At 40.5% G+C, this 25,978-nt stretch overlaps 1 protein-coding gene across 1 annotated transcript; it reads right to left on the reverse strand.

The window, feature by feature from the left end:
- Positions 1-4,917: 4,917 nt before the first annotated feature.
- On the reverse strand, positions 4,918-25,597 carry rps6ka5 (ribosomal protein S6 kinase, polypeptide 5). Its single transcript, XM_073483366.1, has 17 exons — positions 25,396-25,597; positions 22,217-22,288; positions 21,805-22,023; positions 21,494-21,609; positions 21,306-21,407; positions 20,251-20,334; positions 20,007-20,110; positions 19,760-19,910; positions 19,410-19,571; positions 17,938-18,063; positions 16,647-16,780; positions 15,817-15,910; positions 14,774-14,944; positions 14,274-14,465; positions 12,295-12,454; positions 11,362-11,525; positions 4,918-10,964 (listed from the first exon to the last, which is right to left on the reverse strand). The coding sequence occupies exons 1-17, from the start codon at positions 25,463-25,465 to the stop codon at positions 10,680-10,682; spliced, it is 2,406 nt and encodes an 801-aa protein (XP_073339467.1). The 5' UTR covers positions 25,466-25,597; the 3' UTR covers positions 4,918-10,679.
- Positions 25,598-25,978: the final 381 nt, after the last annotated feature.

The following is a 25,978-nucleotide window of genomic DNA, read 5'->3' on the forward strand; positions in this document are numbered from 1 at the left end:
CTCGTCTACAAATTGTGCTCTCCAGATGAAGGAGAACATGTGTGTTTGGTACAGGCCCCAACAAAAGTCACACGGTCATGATTATTACCAGTTGTTTCAGTGAAAATGAAAATTGTGATGCAAAAATTAGCATTTTAATGTGTTGCTTTCCCTTTTTTTTCAGAAATGTAATTCTAAAGTGTCTTTGAGTAATGCAAAAAGCACTACATCATCATGACAAGCACTTTACCAATAACCACTGATCGTGCTCATATCGCAAATCACAATATCGGTCTTGAATTGCAAATTGCAAACCTATGGTACTTCAAGGTAGCTGATATTAGCCTATATTATTGATTATTGGTTTCAAAGAAAAGCAATATTGCGCGCACACACAGAGGATACAGTGTGTAATGAGTTTTTTTTCCACTGAGCATCCAATATTGATATCGACATTGTAAAATTAGCCAGGCGACAGCACTATCTGTATTGTTTTTGCAATAGTATCAAGCTGACAATAGTCTTTATCATTTAAATTAGTTGTTTATATTGTGGTTATAGTAGTATGATGTCTTGAATATTGACCTGTCTGTTCACCAAGGCATTTCTCTACCTACCTACCTGCCTGCGGCACCAGGTCGACAGCTACCTGTCTGATGTCACTTTTGCTGCCCACAAGTGACAGTCACAGGATAATGATGGATGCCAACATACACACTTATCAGTTGTAAAAAGGTATATCAGACGACGATAACATATAGGCTTAGCAGTAGATATAAAGTTGGCAGTAGAGGGGATATTTAAGAAAAAATAGCACGAGCAGTCTCACCTGCTGGGAGGCTGTAGCGTCGCTCCTCCTCGGCAGAAGCATCCTCTCTCCTCAGCTACCAACATTTCACACGGCACTGGTAACTTTATCTTTGAATAATACACATGTTAACTTACTTTTCGTTTTGTCTTTGACGTTTTTTGCTCACCTTCTTATTTTTCGCTACTTTTTCTCGTTTAACTTGTGTTTCCGCTTTCTACTTTGATGTCCTCTGATTATTTCCGGCTTGACCTCTGACATGCCATGAATGGACTGATCCACTGCAAGGGAGGGCGGGGGGGAGGTGAAGACGGGCGGTACCACGTCTGCCATACAGAAGCCTGTAGGTGGCCTACTGATAATTTTGGGGTGTTCAAAAACATGCAGGTGTTGTTGGAAAATGGAGCAGGAGCCCCAAGGACGGGATGATCATCATTCATCTGGGAATTTGACAGACAGGTTTAAACCAAACCCTCCAAATATAGGCAAGCTCCCCACTGGACTGTGTTCACACTGGAATAAACCAGAAACTGTCAATCATGTACGTGCTGATAAATTGCAACAGACATGATGAAGAAAGAAAGGAATTCATTGCTGCACCAGCAGATGGAAAATACAACATTACATTGGAGAATCTGCTAGAAAAGTCATCATGGAAAGTACACAAGCTTCTAATAAACCACCTAAAACAAACATGAATAATGAGAGAATTTCTTTTTTCTTTGTTTTTTTGTTTGATTGTTTGTTCTTCCTGATAATCAACATTAAAACTCAAAGAAGAGTAAGAAAATTTGCGTTTTTTTCCTGCTGGTTGTCTCCTCGTGGCGGACAAGGTGGGCTGGCCCATCTGGCATTTGTCAAAACTTCCAGATTGCCAATCCAGACTAATCAAACCAGGCCAAGTTTGTTAAAGGAAGGGTGTGTTATTTCCTCTTTCAAAAGTTGCACACACTTTTTATGTATTTATTTTTCTTTCCTTTTGTCTCTGTCACTGCCACAAACTGCCAGTTTGAGGGTGGAGCTGGGGATGATCAGTAGTCCTACTACTGTTACTGCTGTTATGAGACCATCTCACCATGTTTAAGAATTCGTAGACCAATAAAAATCATTTGAAAATAAAGAAACATTGCATAGGGTGATCTTAACTGTTATATTTTCGACAATAGTTAGTAGGGAAAGCTCATTTTCCTGTTTCAATATCTATAAAGAAACTGTTTTCTGAGCTTGGTGTGGAAGAACTGCAGAGACGCATGATTCCAACCCCATTCAACACCTTTCAGATCTCGATTGATTGATTTGTTTCTGGTTACTGTTATTTCTATGAACTTAAAAACAGAAACATATAATGCAAAGTACCTTCAGATCAAATCACTTGGTCATAAAATCAGAGACATTAACTGACGACTGAGGCTTTTGGAAATATGGTTGACAACAATACATGTTGACATGAGCGAGAGCAAAAGTAAAATTGTCTCAGGTTGTGCTTTGAAGGTGAACACAAAAGGGTTGGCATAAATAGGCACAATTATGGTTCATAGCACAACAAACAAGGGATCACATTGTCTTGACTTTAGTACTATTGTTGAAAAAACCTGTTCCAAATGTCTTATTCTCTACGTTTCAAAACTGCATCAGCCACCATGACACCATTGTTAAGAAAGAAAAAAGGATCTACTACGTGTCTGGGTACAAGGAATAAATCAAGTGACCATATCTTGGGCTTCCTTTTGAATCAGATTTGTGGTGTATTTTTGTCTTGATGTATTAGCCAATTGTCTCCCTCTATAAAATCTCAGTGATGGATTTTAGAGTGCAGAGCCTCCATTTGAATACTTGACCACAGCATACAACACATTGTTTACTACGCCTAATGGATAGCGTGTTAGTGCAGAGAGATTTCAAAGAAAAGAGATATCACGCACACACACGCAAACGCACACACTGTGTAATGTGTTTCTCCCGCTGAGCATCCATATTGACATCCACATTGCAAAATTAGCCAGGCAAAAGTGCTCAGTAAGTGCACCATCTGTGTTGTTGCATGTAGTGGCAAGTGAGGTGAAATCACAATAGTCACTGGATTGAAAGCCAAGCATCAGAAAATACTGTTTAAAATACTGTGCAGTAGTAGGCTACTGTATCAACCAGGTTGTAATAAGTAACAATGTTTTGCTGCGAAGCTCCAGAAATGTTTCGTGGACCAGAAACTTCACCCGACTTTCCATCGGCATGAGAGTGAACAAATAATGACTGAATTTTCATTTTTGGGTGAACTTATCCTTTAATTGTACTTAATTGTACCAGCTAGATAGATAGCTAGTGACTTTTGAACAACAGCAACTGTGATAGTTAGAGGATAACTAGTTACTCTACATGCTTCTTGTGACAAATGTACTTATTGTAAGTCACTTTGGACAAAAGCGTCTGCTAAATGCCCTAAATGTTAACGTAATGCTGAATGATGAAATGTAGTAGCACTAGACCCAGTCTTTGTCATTATGCAGCAATATCCAGCTGATATTGGCTAACATTAGCCACATAAGATTGTGCCAGGACAGTTGGTATGACCTGTCAATTGACCTCTGTTGAAGTGACATTAGATCTGATGATGGAAAAAGCAGAAACAAAACTCAGAAAAGGGAAATGTGGGAATTAAAACCTTACAAAGTAAACAGGAATCCTAAAAAAATCAGTAACTTTTGATTAATTAACCATCAATCTAGATTTAATGGATACCTCAAAAAAGAATGATCTATATATTGCATGTTTTAAAACATAACTCATGCAGCAGAAATCCAGAAAGCATATTTCTTGACCTCTGACCTCTACGATGCTTTGATCCAGACCTTCTCCAGTGACTAAATCTCCAGATCTTGGAAGAAAATCATTGGTTTGGTTTGGGAGCCTAGTCTGATTTTTGTTTCCTTAAAAGGGGGAGTTTCCCTCTTGTATGTTCACCTGCTTAACACCAAAAATTTAGTTTTACTTATTTAAATTTACTGTATATAACTTTTCCCAAGACAGGAGCAGTCATTGTCCAACTGACTGAGAGCCAAAGAGCGTCCTCTCCTGTCAGTATATGGTAATACACAACAGCGAAGACCACTGGTAGCCAGGGAGCTGCAACAATTAGTCCTTTAATTGATAATTAATTGAGTAGATTGACAGAAAAGCAAGAATACAGAGGCTTCACAGGGTTTTAGCATCTCATTGGTGAATATCTGCTGGTGTTCTTAGTTTTTATGATAGTAAAATGAATATCTTTGAGGTTTTAAACAAGCAATGTAAGAAAAAAATCATTTTGATTTTGAGAATTTTCCCACAATTTTCTGATATTTGATGGTCAAACAATTAATCAAATAACAGAGAAAGTTATATTAAAATGAATCAATAAAGAAAATGCTCATTAGCTGCAGCCCTAGTGGAAAGGATGTGTAATATTTGATTTTTTTTATTGCAACATAAATAAACAGTTCCATATTTTCTGAAATACCCGAAAGCCCTTATCTTCTAAAATAAAGATTTCTTCACAGATGAAGTTGATGACACTTCATCTGGCAAAATCTACTGACACAAACAATCCTCATTTGCTATTACTTCACAAAAGATCAACAATTCCCTAATGACCCATATAACAGATATCCATTCAGCTCGTCTCCAGCTGGACAGTCTCACACTAGCATCACTTTTAAAAGAGACTGGAAACCTTTTTTTTGTCAGGTCTACTGCATATGACTATTTTAATCAGAGCATAACAATAATATAACTTTTACAGTACTTTCCGTTGACTGTTCAAGACACAAGATCTTAGTTTGGTTATAAATATGCATTTAATCGACCCGGTACACAGACATAAATCTCTAGTCCTGCTAGACAACATGAAAAACGTCATTTTGAACCATATTTAACACAATCTTATACTTGACTCATCTATGAATAAATCTTAAAGGCTGTTCATGCTGCACAGTAAACTGCTCTCCAAGTGGTACTTTATTAAACACTGCCATCTAGAGGCTGCCAGCTGGAATAAAAGCTTCCACGTCTCCTTACTTGCCTTTTACATTAAGAGTACCTCATATTTTCAGATATGAAAAAGCTTTTCACTTAGTTAATAACTCAAGATCAATAAATGAACAGGAAATCGTACATTTATTGTCCTTCTGACAACTCATACACACAAATCCAGGTATCACAAAATAGCTTCAGTAATGACGTAAATACACTTGAAAATACAATGAAGCCAAGGGTCGATTAAAAGACTCATCATGGCCGGTATCAGGTTATTAAAATGTACAGATGTATACAGCCAGCAAGTAAAGCATTTATTGAAGCAAATCAAGGTTTTTTCCTCAGACTATCAATGGTGTGCCTAAAGACCTGAATGATGTTCACAGTGCCCTAAAAAAGCAGGTATGCACATGGTGTATCCTTGCAGTACAAGTACTATCCGGTGTTGAGGTTCATATTTTAGTATTGTCTTAGAAATGTTGGACAAAAGCCATCAACACAGACAGACGGATGAACAAGCTGAAACATCTGAACCTGCACAAAGTCAAAAAGGACAGTTTTCCTTCCGTTACAAAAAAAGATCAATTGCATGATTAAAATAACATACAAGTGCAAAGTTTTGCCCTTAAAGCTTGATTGCGTGTTTTGAAACAGTTTAATACTGACCAATCTCAAAAGGGATTCACTGCTACAGTACTTTTTGACACGCTTCAGTCACAATATGACAAGGATATGACAAGAATCAATGAAAATACTGACAGGAACTGAGCAATAGCACATGCATGACTGCGAGAATGAGGATGATGATGATGCCTTAAGTTGCAGGTTGGCATGAGCACTGACTGACATCCCTTACAACTTGTGTAGGCGAAAAGCATCGATGTTTCCCTCGATAAAAACAAAATGCTACAGCCTGTTCATTTAGCTTTAATCCCTGTTGACACCAGAGTAAACCTAATAAATTCAAATAAGACACAAAGTCCCGGGTGTCGACATGCTAAAGTGTTTCTGAGAAAGATAACAGTGCCATTCTGTAGCTGATCATGTCCTTCTCTGGCAGGGTTAATGGTTTGGATCATTAAAGGGGCAGTTCACGCAAATTCCAATATTTTTTTTTACAGTTAGTTCCATCAGGCTTTAATTTAATGCGGCCCGGCTGTAGCATCATGATCAATGAAACAGCTGTTGTGTGATGCTCCCCCTATTGAAAAATCACATTTATACTGTATTTTACTGTAATACTGTACTTTTGATAATCCACACACCACACTGTAAACCAGGAACCTATTTCTTAGGTTTGGATATGGGGACGCCACTCAGCCTTGCGTTCAATTTATCCAAGTGGCCGCTAAAAATCTCGCTGTGGCCCAAGAGGACCCCCTTTATAAAAGAGACGTTCGTAAAACCGTTGACAGGACACCTCAAACTGCAAACAAGGTCAGTTGACTTTACCTATTTTAAATTTTTGACCCTGTCACTTCATCACAATGTTAGGTCTACGGGCCAAGCAGGAACTTACGGAGAATCCCTACTGCACATATTCAGTGGGCCACATAACCAGGAAGTAAAGCTAGAAAACGTGTCATTGGACTTAATAGGCGCAATATTTGCATTCACCATCTTGTTCTTCTTTAAAACTACTTCCTCACAGAAAAAAGGTTCCTATGACTACTGTGTTTTTGTTTGGTTCCCGCACTTCTTTGTCCAAAGTTACCCAACAGTCCTATAAAAGTTTATATAAATCTGGATGTAATTTAACAATATTCATTATATCAAACTGATCACTGTTTCTATTTGTTTTTTTATTAATTTTTTTTTTTACATCTAAGACATTATCATCCTGGAATCGTTGATGTTCAGGTTTGCTCTATTTTTACAGTAGATTTGGTTAATTTTGCATTGATACTACTGATACTACTACCACAAGCTGGGTATTTCAACCACCCACTCTCAATCACAGAAGGTGTTACAACAGTCTCAGGTTGGTGAAAGCTGTGTCATCCACAGTCACCTTATTGTAACTTTTAGTTTTGTGAAAATTGGAAAGAGGACTCCACTGATTTAAATTACACTCCTATAACATCATCTGAGTCATGGCGGACCGTCTTAAAAATGATCAAAATCGATGCACATATAAACTTTATTTTTACTCGCACTTTCTTTCAAAACCTACGTAACAGAGCAACTCAAGCGGCGACAGTTCAGTTGGAGATTCAGGTGTCATGCTAAATGCGGCTAACGCAGCCTCGAGCAACTACAGTGTGCTACAGAAGTCTGGTCTTTCACCTCAACCCGATTTTTGTCATTTTCAAACAACGCTGACTCAATTGACATCACTCGAGGCAACTTACCACACTTCACACAGCTCCCTCTGAAGCGTTCCCCTCTAAGACCAGCCTCATACCCATTTGTAAACCAATTTGTTGGCTTGTTTTCCTCTTTAGCACAATTTCTACTTCTTAAAATTGTCCCTCCCCTGGCAACTGTGCAAGTGCTCCTGGTTAGTAAACACTGCTTTAAAGGATCACATTATTACAGGTCATTGTGGGAAGCCACTTGTTTTTGCAGCATCACCAGAGGTTTGGCCACTTCAGCACCGCGGACAGCTCCGTATAATCCATACCGGCAAAAAAGAGCCACAACAGCCACGGCATCTGTCCAACAACTGAACACAGATCAGAGATAATACAATCACTTTCAGCTTTGGCAGCCACATCTGTCTCTAAAGCACATACTGTACGTGACAGCAGGACACAGGAAGTCCAATCCTTTGACTCTAAAACGCACAACAGCAGACACCGGTTTATATAAAACAGTTCAAATCACGAGCCCTCTTATTCATGTTGCTAAAAGCTCGAAAGGTTTAGTTAATCAGGTGGGAAGCCAAACAGAGGAAGCACAGTAGGCAGAAAAGGAACTTCTATTCAAATTTCAATCCAACCTACAAAATAGACAAAAGGACGCCAAATCAAAACTGGTCTCCCTCCCTCCATCTTCCTCATAGTAGCACACTGAACGTTGTTCATCAAAGGGGCAAAATCAGCCACAAGAGACGTTGGTTCTAAAGAAACCCTTTCCTGTGATACTCTGTTATTTTCCCTACAAACAAGTGAGCTGGGTCCCACAGAGGCAGTGAGTGGAGTACGGTATTTTCTTTGGAACAAACAGCACTGCAGTACATCAGCTAATAGAGCCCGGCTCCCAGAGGGGAGCTCAATATAGGACACTTTTCCTCTTCCTCCACTTGAGCTATTAATACACCCAAACAAAAGAAAGGAGGCTTAATGAGGCAGCAACGGGGAACTCATGTGAACTAAGTTAGACAAGAGCTTTGAAGTGTTTAGCTCCAAGGATTCCAGCTTTTCATACACCAATGGATCAGACCTTGTTATTTGTGGCTGATGCCATGAGACTAAAAGTACACTATATATACATCAAGTTGCGCCCTTCTAAGCATAACGTTTGGACCCATTTGCGGAGGTCTTTTTGAAATGGTGAAAGCAACACAACAGCGAAAAGAGATGCATAGTTTCAAGCATGATAATGTGCAGGATATGGATATTATAGATCCCATGAAGAGTCTCTGAAGAAACACACTGTACACAGTTACATAATCATCAGACACGTCTACAGAGTTCACCAGTTGGACAAAAAACAAACAGAAACTGTGATATATGAAGCATTTCTTTGCATATTTGCATGAAAGTAAATATCTCATGCAGCTTAGAGCAGCTACCTTGAAGTTAATGCTTTGGTTCAGATTCAGAGTGCATTCAAATGGAAGAAGATGAAGGAGTGTATTTCAATGCACACAGTAGTCCAACTAAGAATTTGGAGAAACTGTTTCTAGTCAGCTTCACATACTGAACACAAATACTCCAACTATTAACCATGGACACACACTAACACATACTTGCAAAAAACACAATTCACAGAGCATGGCATTTACTTGCCTAACTATCCTGGCCAACACCAGTATTGTAACATTAGAACATTACAATATTCAGGCTTTTGTAAAAAGGGGTTTCGGTGTTTACATCAATCACACCTCAAATAGCATAACTTCAAAGACCCGAATCAAATCGGGGGATATTCAAAATGTGCAAGTAAACAAACTCACATTAAAATCAAGTAAGATTCTGCCAAGAAAGCCCATTAAAACAAATAAAAAAGAAGAGGCTGATGTTTCAGTTTACATCATGCACTGGGAGACTTGATACGAACCAGATATCTGCCTCAAAATGAGAGCAGTCACACAGTGCAAAGATCACCGTTTCAGTCATGCAGTACAACATGGTAAATAGAGCAAGGGATGGTGTCAAAAGTTAAAGGAGTGTTTGTTTGAGGAACTTGATGTTTTCATAAAGGGTCGATTTTTAAAACATTTTTGCACTATATTGCATTAAAATAGTGTTTAATGTATCACCACCCATTACCTGATTTAATGCATTTTTTGGCACATAAACCTTTCCATTTTAAAATAATTTAATCTCATCTGAAGAGGAAGCCACTTGAAGCTGCCCTTTGGCATCTTGGATCTCTCGACCACAGACGTCTTTACAGGTTCACCTTGACACTAAGCCGATCCAAATTTTCCATTTGGGCCATTCTGCTCAATCCAATTGGTTGTAGCGACAATGAGACAATTAAGTCCTATACCACACAAGGCAAATCCGCTGCTGGGCTAAATATACTGACTTAAGGATCAGAGAATGTGGAACAGCAGCGATGCTGAGCCTTGAAGTAGTCCTGCTCCCACATCAGAGGCAAAAATAAGTCTAAATATAGCTCTTCTTGTGGGGTCACATCCCCACAGGCAGCAGTACTCCCCATACAACAATAAATCAACAGATTTGGCTGAACATACTACATCCACATTTGGTTGTTCCTACGAAAAGATGTTGCTTCTTTAATCCTTATAAACAAGGACATTTTTTGATTGAGGGACACAGTTCAATCTAAATCCACCAGCCTCCATAAATAATTCTGAACCCCTTCACCACCATTAAGCAGTAATGGTGTTAATCTCTTCTTGCCTATAATAATCTTACATTATCTACATAACTGTGTCTCAGTAATCTACTTGAAGCACTGATGTCTGTATGATGATTACAAAGATGTATGAACAACCACCAGACTACATGGAAACAGTCTTTAGAGCTGATAGGGAAAAATACACACATACACAAAATGTCTCTCTTTTTTTAAAAGACTCACTGTATCCATTATTTCTTTTCAGATCAGTCTGAACCATAAATAAGTTAACAATATAGCTTATCATAAATAAATTCAGTCTGTAAAATTCACATATATAAATACCCTGCTCCACCTTGCAGAGACTTCCCAGAAAAGAGAAGTGGACCCACGTAATGTTAACGCTGCTGCACGTTGCATTTTCTCTCTCCCTTTGACATAAAAATACAAAGCATCCATGGTGTAAACACTACGACTTTCCCTTTAAAACCTCTGGAGGCATGGACAAAGACGGGTAAACGCAGCGGACAGATTGAGCTGTGATTTCATGATGAGACTAAAGATGTCTCTCCATTGTCTGTCTGGACCTGGGGCAGTGGGGCAGCCCTTTTCATTTTGGACACCGGTGACAACATCTTCCTGGTCCAGTCCCTGATTGATACAGTCTGTGTGTGAAAGTGAGAGAGAAAGAAAGGATAGGCTATTGCTAGTGATGATTGATTGATATTGAGGTGACGGTTGCTGCTCCTGCTGCATGCTTGGTTTTGGAGACTTGCGGACGTCCATGCAATTGAGCCAGAGGCAGAGAGCTGCCAGGGACAGAGAGAAAGAGGAGAGCTGTCTCTACGCTGGTCCGAGCCATCCTGCTGTTCATGAAACTATCTGAATCTCCCTTTTTTCTCTCGCTGCCTCACTGTCTTTCTGAGAAGTCAAAGGCTGGGTGTGCCGGTTGGTTCTCAGAGTCTGTTCCCAGTGGCACGGGTGTGTTGACAGGAGTGCTGTTGGAGGGCTGCGGGTTGGTGTCGCAAGACTTCTCCTGAGACTGGGAGGAGGAGGATGAAGAGTGGGTGCTCTCGCTGGAGCTGCTGCGGGTCTCTGTGCTGGTACTTGTCTTTTTCATCTTCCTCCTCTTGGCTAGCGGAGCCTTGTCCACTGTCTGCAGGCGGAAACCTTCCCGCTTACATTTGTTAAATGCCTGGGACAAAACACAAAACAAAAAGGGGGACTGGTGAGTCAGTCAATAAGAATTCTCTCAATTATTCATTTTCAAATGGATACACTGATCCAAAATTTGTCAATTTACTATCACATAAGATGAAGTGAAACCTCAAAACTGAGAGTTTGGAACTATGTCTAGTATTTCAGCATGAAAAATTAATTAAGGGATTAATTGTTCATCAAAATAGTTCAGAGATTTTCTGTTGATGGCCTAACAGCTTAATCAACAGATCATTTCAATTGTACTTTGGACAATTCACCTCATAACACACTTGAACTACAGATGTTCAGTACAACCCAACCTTTACAGCAGGAAGCCCAAAAGTCCCACATCCCTGACCTAAATCTGAAACAAGCATGCACTCATTTCGTACATTAAAGGTAGCTTTGACGTAAGTGTGGACGGAGGCAGTGGAGGAGCCGAGAATGTCCGGGGTCATGAGCGGGTTGGAAGACAGCTGGCTGTCGTCCTGCAGCCAGGCATTATAGCGTAGGCCACACATCTTAATCCTCTTGTTTGGGTCCACCGTCAGCAGCTCTGCAGGAAACGAGACACAGATAATTACCTTTAGCACTCTTAATACGAGAGTGAGGAGGTGAGCCACAAAGAGGAAGCGATTGCCACTTCAGGAAGCTCAGTCATTGCGGACACTGTGTGGTTGGCTGACTGAAAGGTCTTTTGAAACAGAAACAAACTCTTTATACAACAACTGAATTTTAAGTTTGGAATGCTTGATGCTGCTAAGAATCATTCACATCAGTTCACATCTGAGTATCGGACCTGTATTTTCAATTACAATGAGATGAACAACACACAAAATACTCATTCATGATAAGACACTCTATGAATCTTAATCTGTTACAGGTATGATAACACCTGTAATTTGTATGGTTTAACGATTACTTTCATTATCCAATAATCTGCTGATTACTTTCAAAATTAATCACTTAGTCTGAAAATTGTCTAAAAATGCTCATCACAATTTCCCAGAGCCCAAAGTAACATCTTCTAATTGCGTCTTTTGTCCGACCAACAGTCCATAATCCAAAGACTCTTCATTTAATGTCATAAATGACAAAGAAATGCAGCAAATACTTACACTGAGGAAGATGGGACCAGCAAATGTTTGACCAGTATCTTAGCCAATTAAATCTTTTGTCAGTAACATAATAAAAATGTACTGTAAACCACAGTCTCAACGTGACATGACATCTGATCTTACATCTTGTGAATAAAAAAAAAACTTCTAGCAAAGTTCAACACATTGGATTTAACAACACATTAAATCAGTCGTTTCCATCCTCACCTTGTATAAGGTCCTTGGCCTGCTGGGACACATTTCTCCAGGCCTCGCCTTCAAACGAGAAGTCCCCGTGTTTGATTTTCTTCATGATCTCCTCAGCACTGGTGTGAGTCAGGCTCTTCTCCTGACACTGAAAAGGCACCTGGCCAGACAGCATGGTGTACTGCAAACAGGGGGGCAACACACAAGCTGCTGTTATAACGCCGAAACAGTTTGCCTGTCTAAATATCCACACTGGAAATGCTACGTGACAATCACGTTCCTTACAATGAGCTAGGTAAGTAAAGGCACCGGTGTTAAAACATATCAACATGCTTTAGAAGAGCTCTTAACCAATCACGAATAACATCCATTGTTATTCTGCATGTTGTTGACCAAGGTTAAACCAGCATTAAACAGAAGAGCGGTTTGTGCTCAGCTGAATGAACAGGATGCTCTCACCTTGGCCTGTTTATATCTGCCCTCAGATTTCTCATTAAAATGACAGTAGTCGGGAACAGCCCTTTTGGCAGTGGAGGATCTGTCGTGCCTGCTCTCTCCCTCCCTCTCTGTGTTGGCTCACTTTGCTTCCAGGGCATTGGGCACACGGCTTGTCAGTAGCCATTTCATCAAAGCTCCATGAGGCACACTACACCCATGTCCCCCCAGGGGGCGACGGTGCAAAACAACACTTGCACAAGGGAGTCCAGGCTCTGTACGGATGACTGGCCGAGGACAGAAATCTCTCTCTAAACTCTCCAACCCCTCCTGTGTATGTGTGCCCTCTCCATCTCCTCTCTACCTCTCCTTTTAATTTTCCTCCTCTGTGCAGAAAAAGGTTGAATTAGGATGACATTTCCGCTGCCGGGAAGTACCGTCTCATGTGAGCGAGGCTTAACCAGCTCTGAGAGCCGGGCTGGTTGGTCTTCACTCCGTGGTGAGCCTTAAACTGTGTCAGCTCACCACAGGATGCTGACAGCAGCAGCGCAGAACATGAGAGGGAGATGAATATCATGCAAAACAGATGAAATAGAACATGCACACACACGCATACATACATGTGCACACTGACATGTAAAAACACCCTTTATACACATACACACACACACACACACACACACACACACACACACACACACACACACATATTCTGAAAGCCCAAATCAGTTAAAATAACAGCTGATTGCTTAATCAGAACGGCCTGCAGCAAATTTTGATTCCATAAACTCGATAACATCAACAAATCAACACTGTGTAGAGCTCATGATTAAACATTTGGTTTGAGAAATGCTCCAGTTAACAGTATTATGAAAAACAACTTTAAAGTGGAGCTTGGAGCTGTGGATTTTGGAAATGATTTTTAAAAATCATAAATTTATAATCAGGTCACTTTCCTGGAGCATTGTGGGAAGTGAGGGATATACTTTCAATGCGACTGTGCAGGCACAAAGAATGATGCTCTTGAATAGGGCTAATCAATGATCTGTTATTCGGTCCTATCCCTGACTGAGTGGCATAAATGTCATGAAACCAAAAACTTAATTTTGATGTTAGGAAATATGCTGTGAGTATGCTCAGTTACTTTGACCTGAAGATATCAAATATTAAATATTAAATAGCACAAAGTAAACATTGGGTGCTTACTGGGTTCAAGGGTCAAAATATCTGATAATGTTAGTTAAGTCATGATGTATAATGTACTTTCTTTCTGAGACAGACTGGCCTTATTGAATTTATATGTGAATTATAAATTATTATTATGTACATTATAAATTCTGAAATTTGAAAACACTCACAAGTATTCACATTTCAAAAGCTGTTATCAGCTTAGTCTCTGTTATGTTTACAATTTCTGTTTAAACTGCTGTTATCCTAACCCTAAAATAACACACCTAGAGAAGTGCTATGATTACAGGCTGCTGATATGTGTATTTACTCTAAGGATAATGTTAAGTTGAATAATGAATGATAATCCATCAGTCAGTCGTCCCACACCCACTCACCAGAATGACCCCCAGACTCCACAGGTCGCAGGACTCATCGTAGCCGTCATATTTGAGTATCTCTGGTGCTGCGTACTGCAGCGTGAAGCAGGGAGTCTTCAGGAGCTGATTGTCTGGCGGTTTGAGGCGAGCAAAGCCAAAGTCTATGATTTTTATCTCGGAGTTCTCACTCTCGTCTGTGAAGAGCAGGTTCTACGAAGCAATTCAAGACACGGACAGCAATCATTTCTTTCTGCTCTGCAAAACTGGTCCACTCAAGAGCTCGCTAAATTGGACATCAAGACTTGTCTGACCAGGCACTTTTGACCCATGTTAGGGTCAAACAATTTTACTCTTGTTGTGCAGAAGATTGCACAGTCACAATGACAATACGGCAGATCACACTAAGTTCAGAAAAACACAGTAATTCAGTTTGAAAAGCTTATGATCCTGTGTCTGTATTCATCACAAAGACTGTGCTCAGAGAGAAAATAATTTCTTGCTGAGTATACGTCCAATACCTCCGGTTTAAGGTCTCTGTGCACCACTCCTACATCGTGCATGTGGCTGACTGCCGACACCAGTTTTCTCATGATGCGGCTGGCCTCAGTTTCGCTGAAATGTTGCTTTCTGCGGATCCTCTCCAGCAGCTCACCTCCACCGAGCAGCTCCAGGACCAGGTACGTGTGGAGCTACAATAAACACACACACAGTATATTTACGCTTCTCATTGTTATACCCATTTCTAACCATTCTTCTTTATGCTATAAGTTTTGCAGTTAAACAAATAGTGAAAAGTGTTTGCTAATGCTTTCACAGCTTGAACTGCAAGTTGAAAACAACTGGATGTTAACATGTAAAATGGTGGATGAGAATTTTATTTGTTGCATAATTAATATGGCAAAAACGTCCCTGATCCCATGATGGTGAGATCAAACCATAATGGTATTGAGTAAAAGTGAAAGGGGCCAAACAAATTGGGAAGGGAATAATGTGTCTGGGCAGCGGGGTAGAGTTTCTCATTAGTGCTGGGTCTGTGGAACAAAGGCAGGACTCGGCTGAGGAGAGGCGAGGCAGCGCTGCTTTGATCTGGGTCACAGGCCTCTGAGGTACAGTAATAACCCCACTGAGCTCATCAGGACTAAAGTGGTGCTCCTAGGCTTGAAGGACTGGGGCTAATGAACCTGTACACAGTCAGCCACACGGGCACACCTTCCAAATAACCGAGGTAAGCTTCAGTTGGAACACATGCACACTTAGTTTGGTTTGAGAGCGCGGCTCGATTAGCAACACAAGTAAATTTGGGTTTTTATTCAGTGTTGCAAAATGGATGTTTGTCCAGCTGCAGTTTTAAAAACACATTTGGTGTGAAATATCAAGCGCACGGAGAGATGTTTATGGGACAATACATGAAGAGACAGACCTCGAGGGCTTCAAGCTTCCCCATTAATCTGCCCCGTTCCAGTTCCAGGACTTAATAAGGCTGCAGTCCCCACAGGCTCCTCAGAGAGCCATGCAAAACAGAATTTATGGTGGCAAATGGAGCCGCCGCGGTCAGCCTTACCTGGTCATGGTAAATTTCATGTAGCTTGACAATGTTAGGGTGGCCATCACAGAGCTTCAGGGCTGCTATTTCCCGCTGAGTCTGTGCCTCCATCCTGTAGCAAACACAAGCAGGAAGCCAGATAAGTGTCAGAACTACAACATGAATACACACATATGCAGCAGGGTGAGAAATTGACTTTTCAGAGGGCAGTGTTTGTATCCTTTAGCAGGTTTTTGTCAGTTTTTTTCAGGATAATGTCAATGTGGTAATGAATGGTGCAAACTGCATTACAATTTGGGGACAATATTGAGAAATGTGATATAATATATTTTTTGGGAAACGTTTAACCTTATAGATTAAATTGTGCCCAATTTTGAGTGTTTACTTTCCAAACAAGCCTATCTGAATTTCAGGAACATGTGTTTGTATCGGATTGCTCCAGCGAGGGTTACTCTTTTCACATCATGATATTTGTTGTGTAGGACTGCAGTCAATACACAAGATCAAAGCTTATTTTGTAGCAGTTGCCAGCAAAAACAACCAGGTTTGCGAGCTGAGATGTATTAACATTTATTTAACCCACATCTGGCAACGTTACACAGAGTAATAGAGCAAATAAAATCTGAGATATTATGTAATCAAGTCATGTAATGACATAATTTTGCATTCACAATATTAACAGAACATTTCTCATCTCATTCTTTTATAAGATTGTGTTAAGAGTTGGCTGACAGCAGTCCAGGTTCTGCCAGCGAGAGGAGGAGAGCCAACAACTGATTTATCTAGTGAAACAATAAACATCACGCAGCCGAAAACAACCGAGCTGACAAAAACATCTGAGCTTGTACCTCTTGCTGACAATCTTGACTGCGTATTTCTGTCCAGTCTTCTTGTGTGTACAGCGTCTGCAGATAGAGAAGCTGCCCTCTCCCAGAACGCTGTCCCTCAAGTCCATCTCATAACTCATATAGAAAGGTGAGTCCTGCAGGGGGGAACAGCGGATCAAAACAACATGTTAGATCAAATATACATTATAACTAAGAGGCAAGTGTCCAGTAATTGCAATGTAAGAACTAACTTAAAGCTGTTAGGTTTGAGATGAAGTGGTCATAAAATGTATTTAACTATTTTGTATATTAAAATATATTATGCAAAATTCTTTAGAGTAACACAAATCTCAAAAATACTGGAACTGCTGCTACTTGGCTTACATTACACAGATCATGTTCTGGGTTAAAGCTAAAAATTCAAATTATAAAATTCAAATTCAAAACACATTTTTTATAAATGTAGTTATTTATTTATTTATTTTTAAATAATACATTTTATTTTTATTAAGTACATCAGCACAGAGTGATCTGCAGCAGTCCATAAAAACATTTTATGAGGAAGCCAGTAAACCTCTCTTGTTATGCAACTTTCATTTGTATAAAAAAAGAGAAGCATGCAAGGGGCAGATGTCGCAACATATAACTAAGTGGTGGAAAAATCTACATTTTCCAGATGTGAGTTAAGATATTGAAAATGACTACAAGACAAGACCAACTATTAGGTACCTTCCAGTCTGGACCAGCACAGTGGAGTGGCTTTTATTGGAGCACATTGCGGCCTGACTGCTCAGCTTAAACTTCCCCTTTTATCAAGTGTGTTAGCAGCATTTAAGTAGGTTGTGACCAAGGTTACATGCAAGCCAAAATCTAATGTGAACATCAGTTAAATTTAATATTCCAGCATTTATTTTTTATTAATCAAACACTCCTAAAAAGACTAAAAGCATTACTATGAATTACCAATATACCTAATATGACAACAAATATTCAAAACAGCTCAATTTCATATCACTAAAATCCTCACAAAATCTCTACAACATGATGATGTTGATGAGAAAACGTGCTTTGCACCAGAGGCAATGCCCTGCTGCCCTTTTAAAAAGAATTTTGTTGCACAGATACAAAACACAAACAGCCTCAAATAAACAGGCTCACGTCTGAAAACTGAATCTGAGTGCAATGAAGCAAGTACAGTAGGAAAAAAAAGATCTAGTGGAATGGAGAGGAGGGAAGAAGTCTCATCTGTCTGTGACAGCAGCCATTAGCTTAAGTGTGTTTGTACAGGGGGATCCAAGTCCATTCATCTTACCTTCATCATGGCGCTGCGGGCCACCGCAGCAGAGCCTGGCCTCTCAGAGACCCCACACAGCTGGACAGGGTCGTCCATCACCACATTCCTCTTGAACAGGATGGAGGGGGCCATGAAAGAGTATCCCTACACACACAGACACGTGAACTCTAGGTGTTTACATCTTACAAAGACATAAAGTGAGCAGTGGACTGTATTGACAGAGGGAAAGGAAACATCTATTGCTGACTAAAAAAGACTGTAGCATTAAAATCCTGCTGATTGCACTCTATTTTATATGTTACTGGAATTCATAGACACTTAATGTTTTTATATATTTCCATATTTGCTATAAAACTTAAAATTTCTTCAAATGTCCCACCAGCCTGTCAGCTCCACAATAAACTCAATTCTGTTAATTTGTGAGTGACAGTGGCTGTCCAGCTGTTCCTATTGTTAGACCTGTCATTGTGGAGCGCTGCCTGCTTAATTCCAGCTGTGGGGAGCCCAGAGCTTTGAGCTGGCATTAATCTCTCTTTCCCTTTTTCACCGACGCACACACAGCTGTGTGGTATGTAGTGACAGCCATGGATGGACGGAAGGATGGATGTTGAATGAATGAGATGCCCTAAATTGCCGGGCTTGAATATTTGATTGCTCTGCTGTGAAATTACATCTTGGCACTCTTAATGCAATTTTAATTTTGTTTTGTGAGGCACGGTGGGGGAGCAAGTGCACGGTTTAAAATTGGGATTGCTGTCGTTATCTCAGAGATTGCTAGGCTTGCAAATTATAAAGACCACAAAATTTCAGACTATGTGAATGGCAGCTGAGAGCGAAAAAAGCCAAGATGAAGTTGGCAATCAAAGACTGAAGGCGTAACCGAGACAGACGTGGTGATGCTCTCAAAGTGTAACCTTTTATTCCATGAGAGAAGCCCGTTAATGGATCTATTGATCTACCGAGCTCAAGGATCCAGAAGGCAATCAGAGTTGAAATTTCATGCAATACATCAGACAGCCATCAGCTGGCACGGAGTTGTGGGCCATATTATGGTTCAAAGCTACATCAAAAATAGTCATTCACATCTGTTACTTCAATAAGAGCTGCATATGGCAGCAATTACTTCAATAAAAGGCTCTTTAGTCAATTTGAATACCAGTGCACACAGACAGACTCATGTTGACTTACAGCAACCTTTTGAGGACATTCAAAACTTCACTTGATTACTTCGATTGCTGTGGAGTATGTCAAATATAGTCGCAGACAAAAGCGCATAATGTATAATGCGATTTTTCATCCGTGTCAACATTTCACACTGCCTGCAACCAAAGCCCAGACAAACATCAGCACAAAGCACATGCAAATATAAATGCTGTCCTGTGCAATGACCTGCAAGGAGCACAAAGGAATGTTCCTGCCTGTAAACAACAAAAACGTGAGTCACAACAAAAAGCAGTCGGGCTGTGAAACATCCTTCAACGCCCTCCCACCTGGAAGATGCGGTCGCAGTTTTGAGGCAGAGCTGCAGGGGAGTAGGTGGGGTCCATCTCTGTGAACTCGTCGGCAAAGTTGCTGACATCCAGCTCATCCCGGATCACCGGCTTGAACGGGGCAGGCACCTTTTTAGCCGCCAGGTCCTCCCAGTTAATTTTCTACAGTGAGTTTAAATAAAGACAAACATTGTGGTTCATTCCCATCCTTATCAACAAAGCTTATACAAACACTCAGTTTCCCTAAATGCTGCACACTCAAAGCAGCCCCATTATGTATAGTAAAGCCCATCCTGCCATTTAGCTTTTCTAAATATTGTGGAAGAGTCGAGACAGGCAATGAGATCCACCTGGTAAAACGGGTGCTTTTTTACATTCTCCGCTCCGTTAGGACCCGAGCCCAATCTCTTCTTTGGATCTTTGATGAGGAGCCGCTGGATCACGTCTTTGGCCAGTGGTCCCATATCTTTGGGGAAAGGAGGGTCCTTTTTTAAAATCCTCCTGTGGTGAGTGAGACAGACATGGTCAGTGTTGTAAAGAGATTATAACTGAAGGCTAGCTGAAAACTGTGGCTGATGATCGGGGGGGAATCCATACTTGGCTATGTCTGTGTGTGAGTTCTCGTCTCCGTCGACAGTGAAGGGTGATCCACCAGTTAGAAGCTCGTACATCAACACGCCGAGGCTCCACCAATCCACCGCCTGTAATGCATGAAAGTAATTACTCATGACTAAAAGAGAAATCTCATAGAGCATGCACATTCAATAATACAGAGAAGAGAATATGGGGGATTTGATCTGATCAAATAGATGACAGCATAAAACATAAAACCACAAATTACCTTGTCATGTCCAGACTCTCCGCCTTCCACGATTTCTGGAGCCATATATTCAATTGTGCCACAAACAGAAAATGCCCTTTCCATCTGTTTTTAAAAAGAATTGCAAATTCATGAGTAGACACATTTTAAAATCCAAATATATCAAAAATACAAATGATCTTAGTCTTCTCTGTGTTGTAAAATGCCTGTAAGTGTTTCTTTAGAACATTTAAAGGTGCCCTGTGGACTTTTCGACATCTGATAGCGCGTTAAGTAGTTTTTCTTTGAGTGGGTTCACATTTTGTTTGTCTCGTGCACATGCACAAGGACACAGATTTCTGGGCAGTATTTATTAGAAGCTTAACTCTCAAAAACTCTAATCTGTTTCATCGGGACTATGCAGGTGTGGCTGGATCAAATTTGATTGACAATGGCCTGGCAACATAATCAAACAACCTCACAAATGTTATCAGATTTTGATTCAAATGTTGCTAAAATCTGGAAGTCTGTGACAGCAGCTTTTCCTAACTGAGTCTGCCCACTTCAATCCAGCAAAGAGAGCTCGTAGGATGATTTCTCTTGTGTGAAATAAACAAAACAGTTCTTACTCTGGCAGAAAATTGCGTTTTCAAGCATGACCCCATTACTCACAGAAAAACAGCTTATTAAGAAAATAGTTTTTCTGGGCATTTAAGGGAAAAGCCAGACAACTTCTTTGTTATATAGGTTATAAACCAATTTTGATTCAAAATTTGAAATTAGGTAGGACTAAACGATTAATCAAAATATTATCGAAATACCAAAATGGCCAAGTGCAATATCCCAATCTATAGAGCTCTAATTATTTTTGATAAGGGAAAATGCATCACAACATACCAATATAAATTAAGCATTGTGGCACCACAGAGATGTCCCGGCCCTCAAAACATATTCTATACAGAATTATATAATTTAAGGAAATAGAGATTTTAAAGGATAAGATCACCCAAAAATGTTGCAACACTGTTTTGCTGTGAAGCAATTTTCAATTTTGGGGGAACTTATTCTTTAACACATATTGTTGAGACATACTTTACCTGATCAAATTCTTTGCTGAGGCCAAAGTCTGTGAGAACTATATGACCACTTGAATCCAGGAGAATATTCTCTAGTTTTAGGTCCCGATAGACAACCCCAAGCTGCAATGAGAAAACGACAGAATGTGTAAACAGCAATAGACAACTCCTGAAAGGACAAGAGGCCTTGATTGTATGGGATCTGTTACCTTGTGTAGATGCTCTAATGCCAAGGCAATCTCTCCGCTGTACAAGGCTACTTCTTGCTCCTTAAATCGCACCCTTTGCACCAAATGTGTGAATAGCTCCCCACCATTTACATAATCTAGAATGGAAGATATAATGCATGTCAGGTTTGAACCAAAATGATATAATGTGACTGGTTTTTCTACATTCAGTTTGGGAAAACCTGTAACTGTGTTAAAGACAATCATTAACCTTTTGTTTTGCGTGTATTAACATAACACAGAAATGTCTATCTGCAGTGTATGGCAGGCAGTTTCATTTAAAACATCCTAACCGAGTATGAGGTGCAGTTTGGTATCCGTCTGGAAGGCGTAGTGAAGTGTGACGAGGAACGGAGACTGGCGAATGTGCTCCAGCACTTGCCGCTCCGTCCGTGTGTGCTCAGCCGTCTTTGCCTTTTGTACAATAGTGGCCTTCTTCAAAACCTTCATGGCATACAGCTTCCCCGCATCATGGCCACTCACTTTCCTCACCAGGAACACCTTGCCGTATGCTGGTGGTTAAAATAAACAAAGACCAGAGCAAAGTTCAGTGCAGGGCATAGGCTTCAACAGAAATGCCTGGTGTAACATGCTTATCATTCCAAAAACACACAATATCAGATGCCAGACTGACATGCAAACTATCACCTAAACGTCTTGTTCTGTACAACACAGAGAAAGACTACAGTTAAAGGCTTTACTCACCTCCTGTGCCCAGCACCTTTAATAGCTCAAAGTTTTCAATGCCCACCCTCTCTACATGGCCCGTCAGGTTGGCTGAAGTGAGAGCAGACATAAAACATTACAAGGGAAACAACCACTCAATTCACATAATGACAAAACAGTAAAGAAAAGTCAACATCATGTTACAGGAGATACATGTATTCCCTTAAGGTTCACTATTTTTTGTTTTTTTTAAATCAATAAGTAGCTCGACCTTAAAAAGAAGAAGGAAACATTTTTTTCCGGATGAGGTATTTTTCCACTGAGGCTTATCTGGAGCAGGGGAAAATGTATGCTTTTATTCACTGCTGACAGCCCTGCTGTTTGTGCCTGCAATTGCTTTTTGCAGGTGCATTATTAATCTCCCACCTACCCCAGATTGGTGCCACGTTACTGGGGACAACTCATCGGAGACTTAACATGACCTGCAAGCCCCTCACTAACAATGGCAAAATACTGTGTACTTAAAACAGTGAACGCAGAGTGTAGTAAAAAGTGATTTCAAAATGTACTACATGTATAAAGTTGGCCCAATAAGAGCAGCCAGATGTTTCTAGTGCAAAAAATTATTTTTTTTAAATAATGTTAATGCTATTATATTGATTGTGAGGTCACATGCTCTTTAAATATGGAGATCTCTTAGTGTTAATTATTTTTCATAATTTAAGCTCAGAGGCAGAGTGACACAGGATGTCAGTAAATTGAGAGTACGTGGGATGCTCGAAGTATTTTGCATCTTCACACAAAAGGGGTTTGCTTTTGGCCTGTGGCCCACCATTAAATTTCAGTTTGGCCCTATCAGGGAAAAAGTTTGGGTCTATTTAATAATGTTAATACAGCCAAGTGGTAAATACGTTTGTACAGGTCAGCTGTTTTTAGCTGTAGATGACAAAAACTGCAGCCGTTGCATGGAAGCCATAAGGCATACTTCATCACCTTGCAGGCATCAATAGTTTTTGTTTTGTAGCTTGTGCCTGAGTCATAAATAATGTATTTTTGCATTCCATTTTGACACAAAGAGACCCTGAGCCCTGATGCTTTGAGACCAATGAATTTGAAAAGGCTGGGCTTTAAACTGGAGAATCAGCGATTTAAAACACAGTTAGGAAAATCTTGCTGTTGGTTAAATGAACACAGAGCCACAGCAGCAGACTGGTAGCACTGGTCATCTTGCAATAGTGAATTTGTTTAAAATGCACAAATACAACAGATGTAACATATGCATAATCAGCAAATTTCCTTCATGTTTACTGGTATACTTCTAAACTCCCTCTCAAAAGTACAAGATAATCTTCCATGCAACTGCAAGCAAATTTGCTAAATTAGCTAGCAATAGCTCATTATTTCCCATCAAACATCTTCAGTGAATTCAGCTCACATTGTCCGTGACTCCTCATGTCTTTCTAAATCGTGGTGTCCCTGTACAGCTGACTGAGCATAGCATGATGATAGATGTGCATGTCCATTGTAGTGAATACATTCCTTCTGTCTCCCACTCTGAAAATAGGCTACTGAGCAATTAAAACGGCTCATTTGATTTTTTTTTCTGCTGCTTCTCCTCTTACACGCGAGAAGAAATGCGAATGCAACTATTAGGCACTTAGGGTGCACACTGTGTCATTTCGAAGCAACAATGCTGTCCTTCAAATCTGAGGTCAGAGGTTCAGGTTGCATAACACCCCCGCCAAGGCCAAGTTTGATTTCTGTGTGTTTATTAATAGACTGACAGAAGTGTCGAGCCAGATGACGCCTTACTGCAAGACAAGAGGAATCTCTTCGGTCTGCATGTCCGTCAAAATAAAAAGCTATTTTGGTCGGTTTCCTGAGTGATAAATCTGAAAATCCAACACATGATTACAACTATCTGAATCAGCATCAACGCAGCCATGAAGATTAAGACAGGAAGGAACAGTGATCACTTTTGTATTGACTTTGCACGACTGCATATTTACAAAGATAGGTTTTTTAGTAAAAAACTGGTCTGGCCTTTTGCACCTTTTAAATGCTCTGTTGTTTCCACTGGGTCAAATACTGCAGGAAGGGTCAGAAGCAGGGTTAAGTGGTGCAGCAGCTGATATGCTATTTGAAATTTAATACCAAAAAAAAAAAAAAAAGCAGTGACAACTAGAATGACTGCATATTTAGGGCAGGGCAGTAAATGGGGGGTGCAGCCTAGTCATGTTGCAGCCTGAACAGCAGCACTGTGTCATTATAAACCAGTTGTAGCTGAGGAAGTGTCCAACTTCATTCAGCAGCCCTCGGCGTTAAATCAGCAGACCTGCAACTCTTCTCACTGAACATTATGATTGAGACTTTGCCACTGAAGTCTCAATCATAATGATTTGGGAACTGCAACAGTAAATTTGACTGGATTTCCTTCCTCTTGATCCTCCTGGAGTCACGTTTTGAGGTGCAGCTGGTTTATGTCAACACTACTTCCATTGCACGCACACACAAAAAAAAAAAACAAAAGCCAGCAGGATTTAATACAACCGTCACAGTTTTACCTTGAGGGTGTTGTTGAATGGTGTGAACAAGGCCAGCAAGAAGTACGAGTAATTTACTTGTCAAGCATGATTTCATGAACCAACCGTGCTTGATGTATAATGTGCAGAATGAAACCAAGCTAACTCGTGGGATCTGACAGCACTGCAGCTGTGTCTGCTCTTCCTTGGCTAAGGAGAAGTTAGCGGTGTGACCGCGAACAAATCCGGGCAAAAACAGGAAAAACCAACTCGTTTAGTTATTAATGTCACATTAAGGCGTCGGCAATCCCATAAACTTGCACAAAAATCCATGCCAGTGGTCTAATTTGGCATTGTTAACAACTAGCTTAAGCTAATGTTATTAACGTTAGCCGGGTTGACCACGGTTATTAAGAAGCAGTTAGCTAACGCTGGTAAAATGGTTAGGTAACGTTTAGTTTGCGTGAGTTAATAAGGACAGTCAGCCCCAACATTAGCCTTCCTCTGCCATTTTTGGACTTGAGCCACGTTAACATTGATGTTAGCGCTCACTACAAATGCCCACTGACAGTGACAGTTGACTCTTCCGAGCTAGGCAGCTAACATTCCTGCAAGGCACGTGTCTCGTCAAGAAAAAAAAAAACAGCAAATAAAACGGACTGCATTAAAAGTTTAACCAGCTTGCTGCTAACTTACCGTTTTTCAGCTCATGTTTCACAGTAAAGAGGTCACCTTCTCTGGAAGATCCCTCCATCGGGGATGGCATCGTAATTTCGTGCTCCACTTATGGTCAAAGATGCTCCTCGGACAAGGATACGTTCACCCCGTGGGCTAGTTTACAGTATTAACATGCAGAAACTGAATTACTGAGCAAGGTAATCAAACGCCTGATAGTTAGGCGCCAAACTTAACAGATAAATCGGCAGTGCGATGCTACTAAACGTAGCAGCAAGCAAGCCCAAAGGAAACACTTGCTTCATCCAGTACACCAACACTGCCACTACCTTCGCAACCAGACAGTCCCTCGTCGCTGATTGGGGTTGCTATGTGAGAATCTGACATCTGATTGGATCGCTCCGTGCTTGCGACACATGATCCCGCCTTCCTCGAAAGACTGATGCTGCCTTCAAATGTCCCTCGTACACGCGAAGTCAAAGGTCAGAAGTGTAAACATTAAAGTGCAATCGATGGCGATGAAAATATACTCCTGCGTTCAGAATAGAATAGTAAATGTGACAGGATGTTGCTTCTGTGGGTCACTAGCCTACTGCACAATTTT

Source organism: Pagrus major, chromosome 16 (assembly GCF_040436345.1).
Source record: "Pagrus major chromosome 16, Pma_NU_1.0".
Lineage (NCBI taxonomy): Eukaryota > Metazoa > Chordata > Actinopteri > Spariformes > Sparidae > Pagrus > Pagrus major.

Coding starts and splice junctions, on each gene's coding strand:
- rps6ka5 (XM_073483366.1), bottom strand. CDS start 25,465: ATGCCATCCCCGATGGAGGGATCTTCCAGAGAAGGTGACCTCTTTACT. Junction 21,610..21,804: donor CAAACTGCACCTCATACTCG/GTTAGGATGTTT, acceptor CTTCCATTCTAG/ATTATGTAAATGGTGGGGAG. Junction 19,911..20,006: donor TCACACACAGACATAGCCAA/GTATGGATTCCC, acceptor CACTCACCACAG/GAGGATTTTAAAAAAGGACC.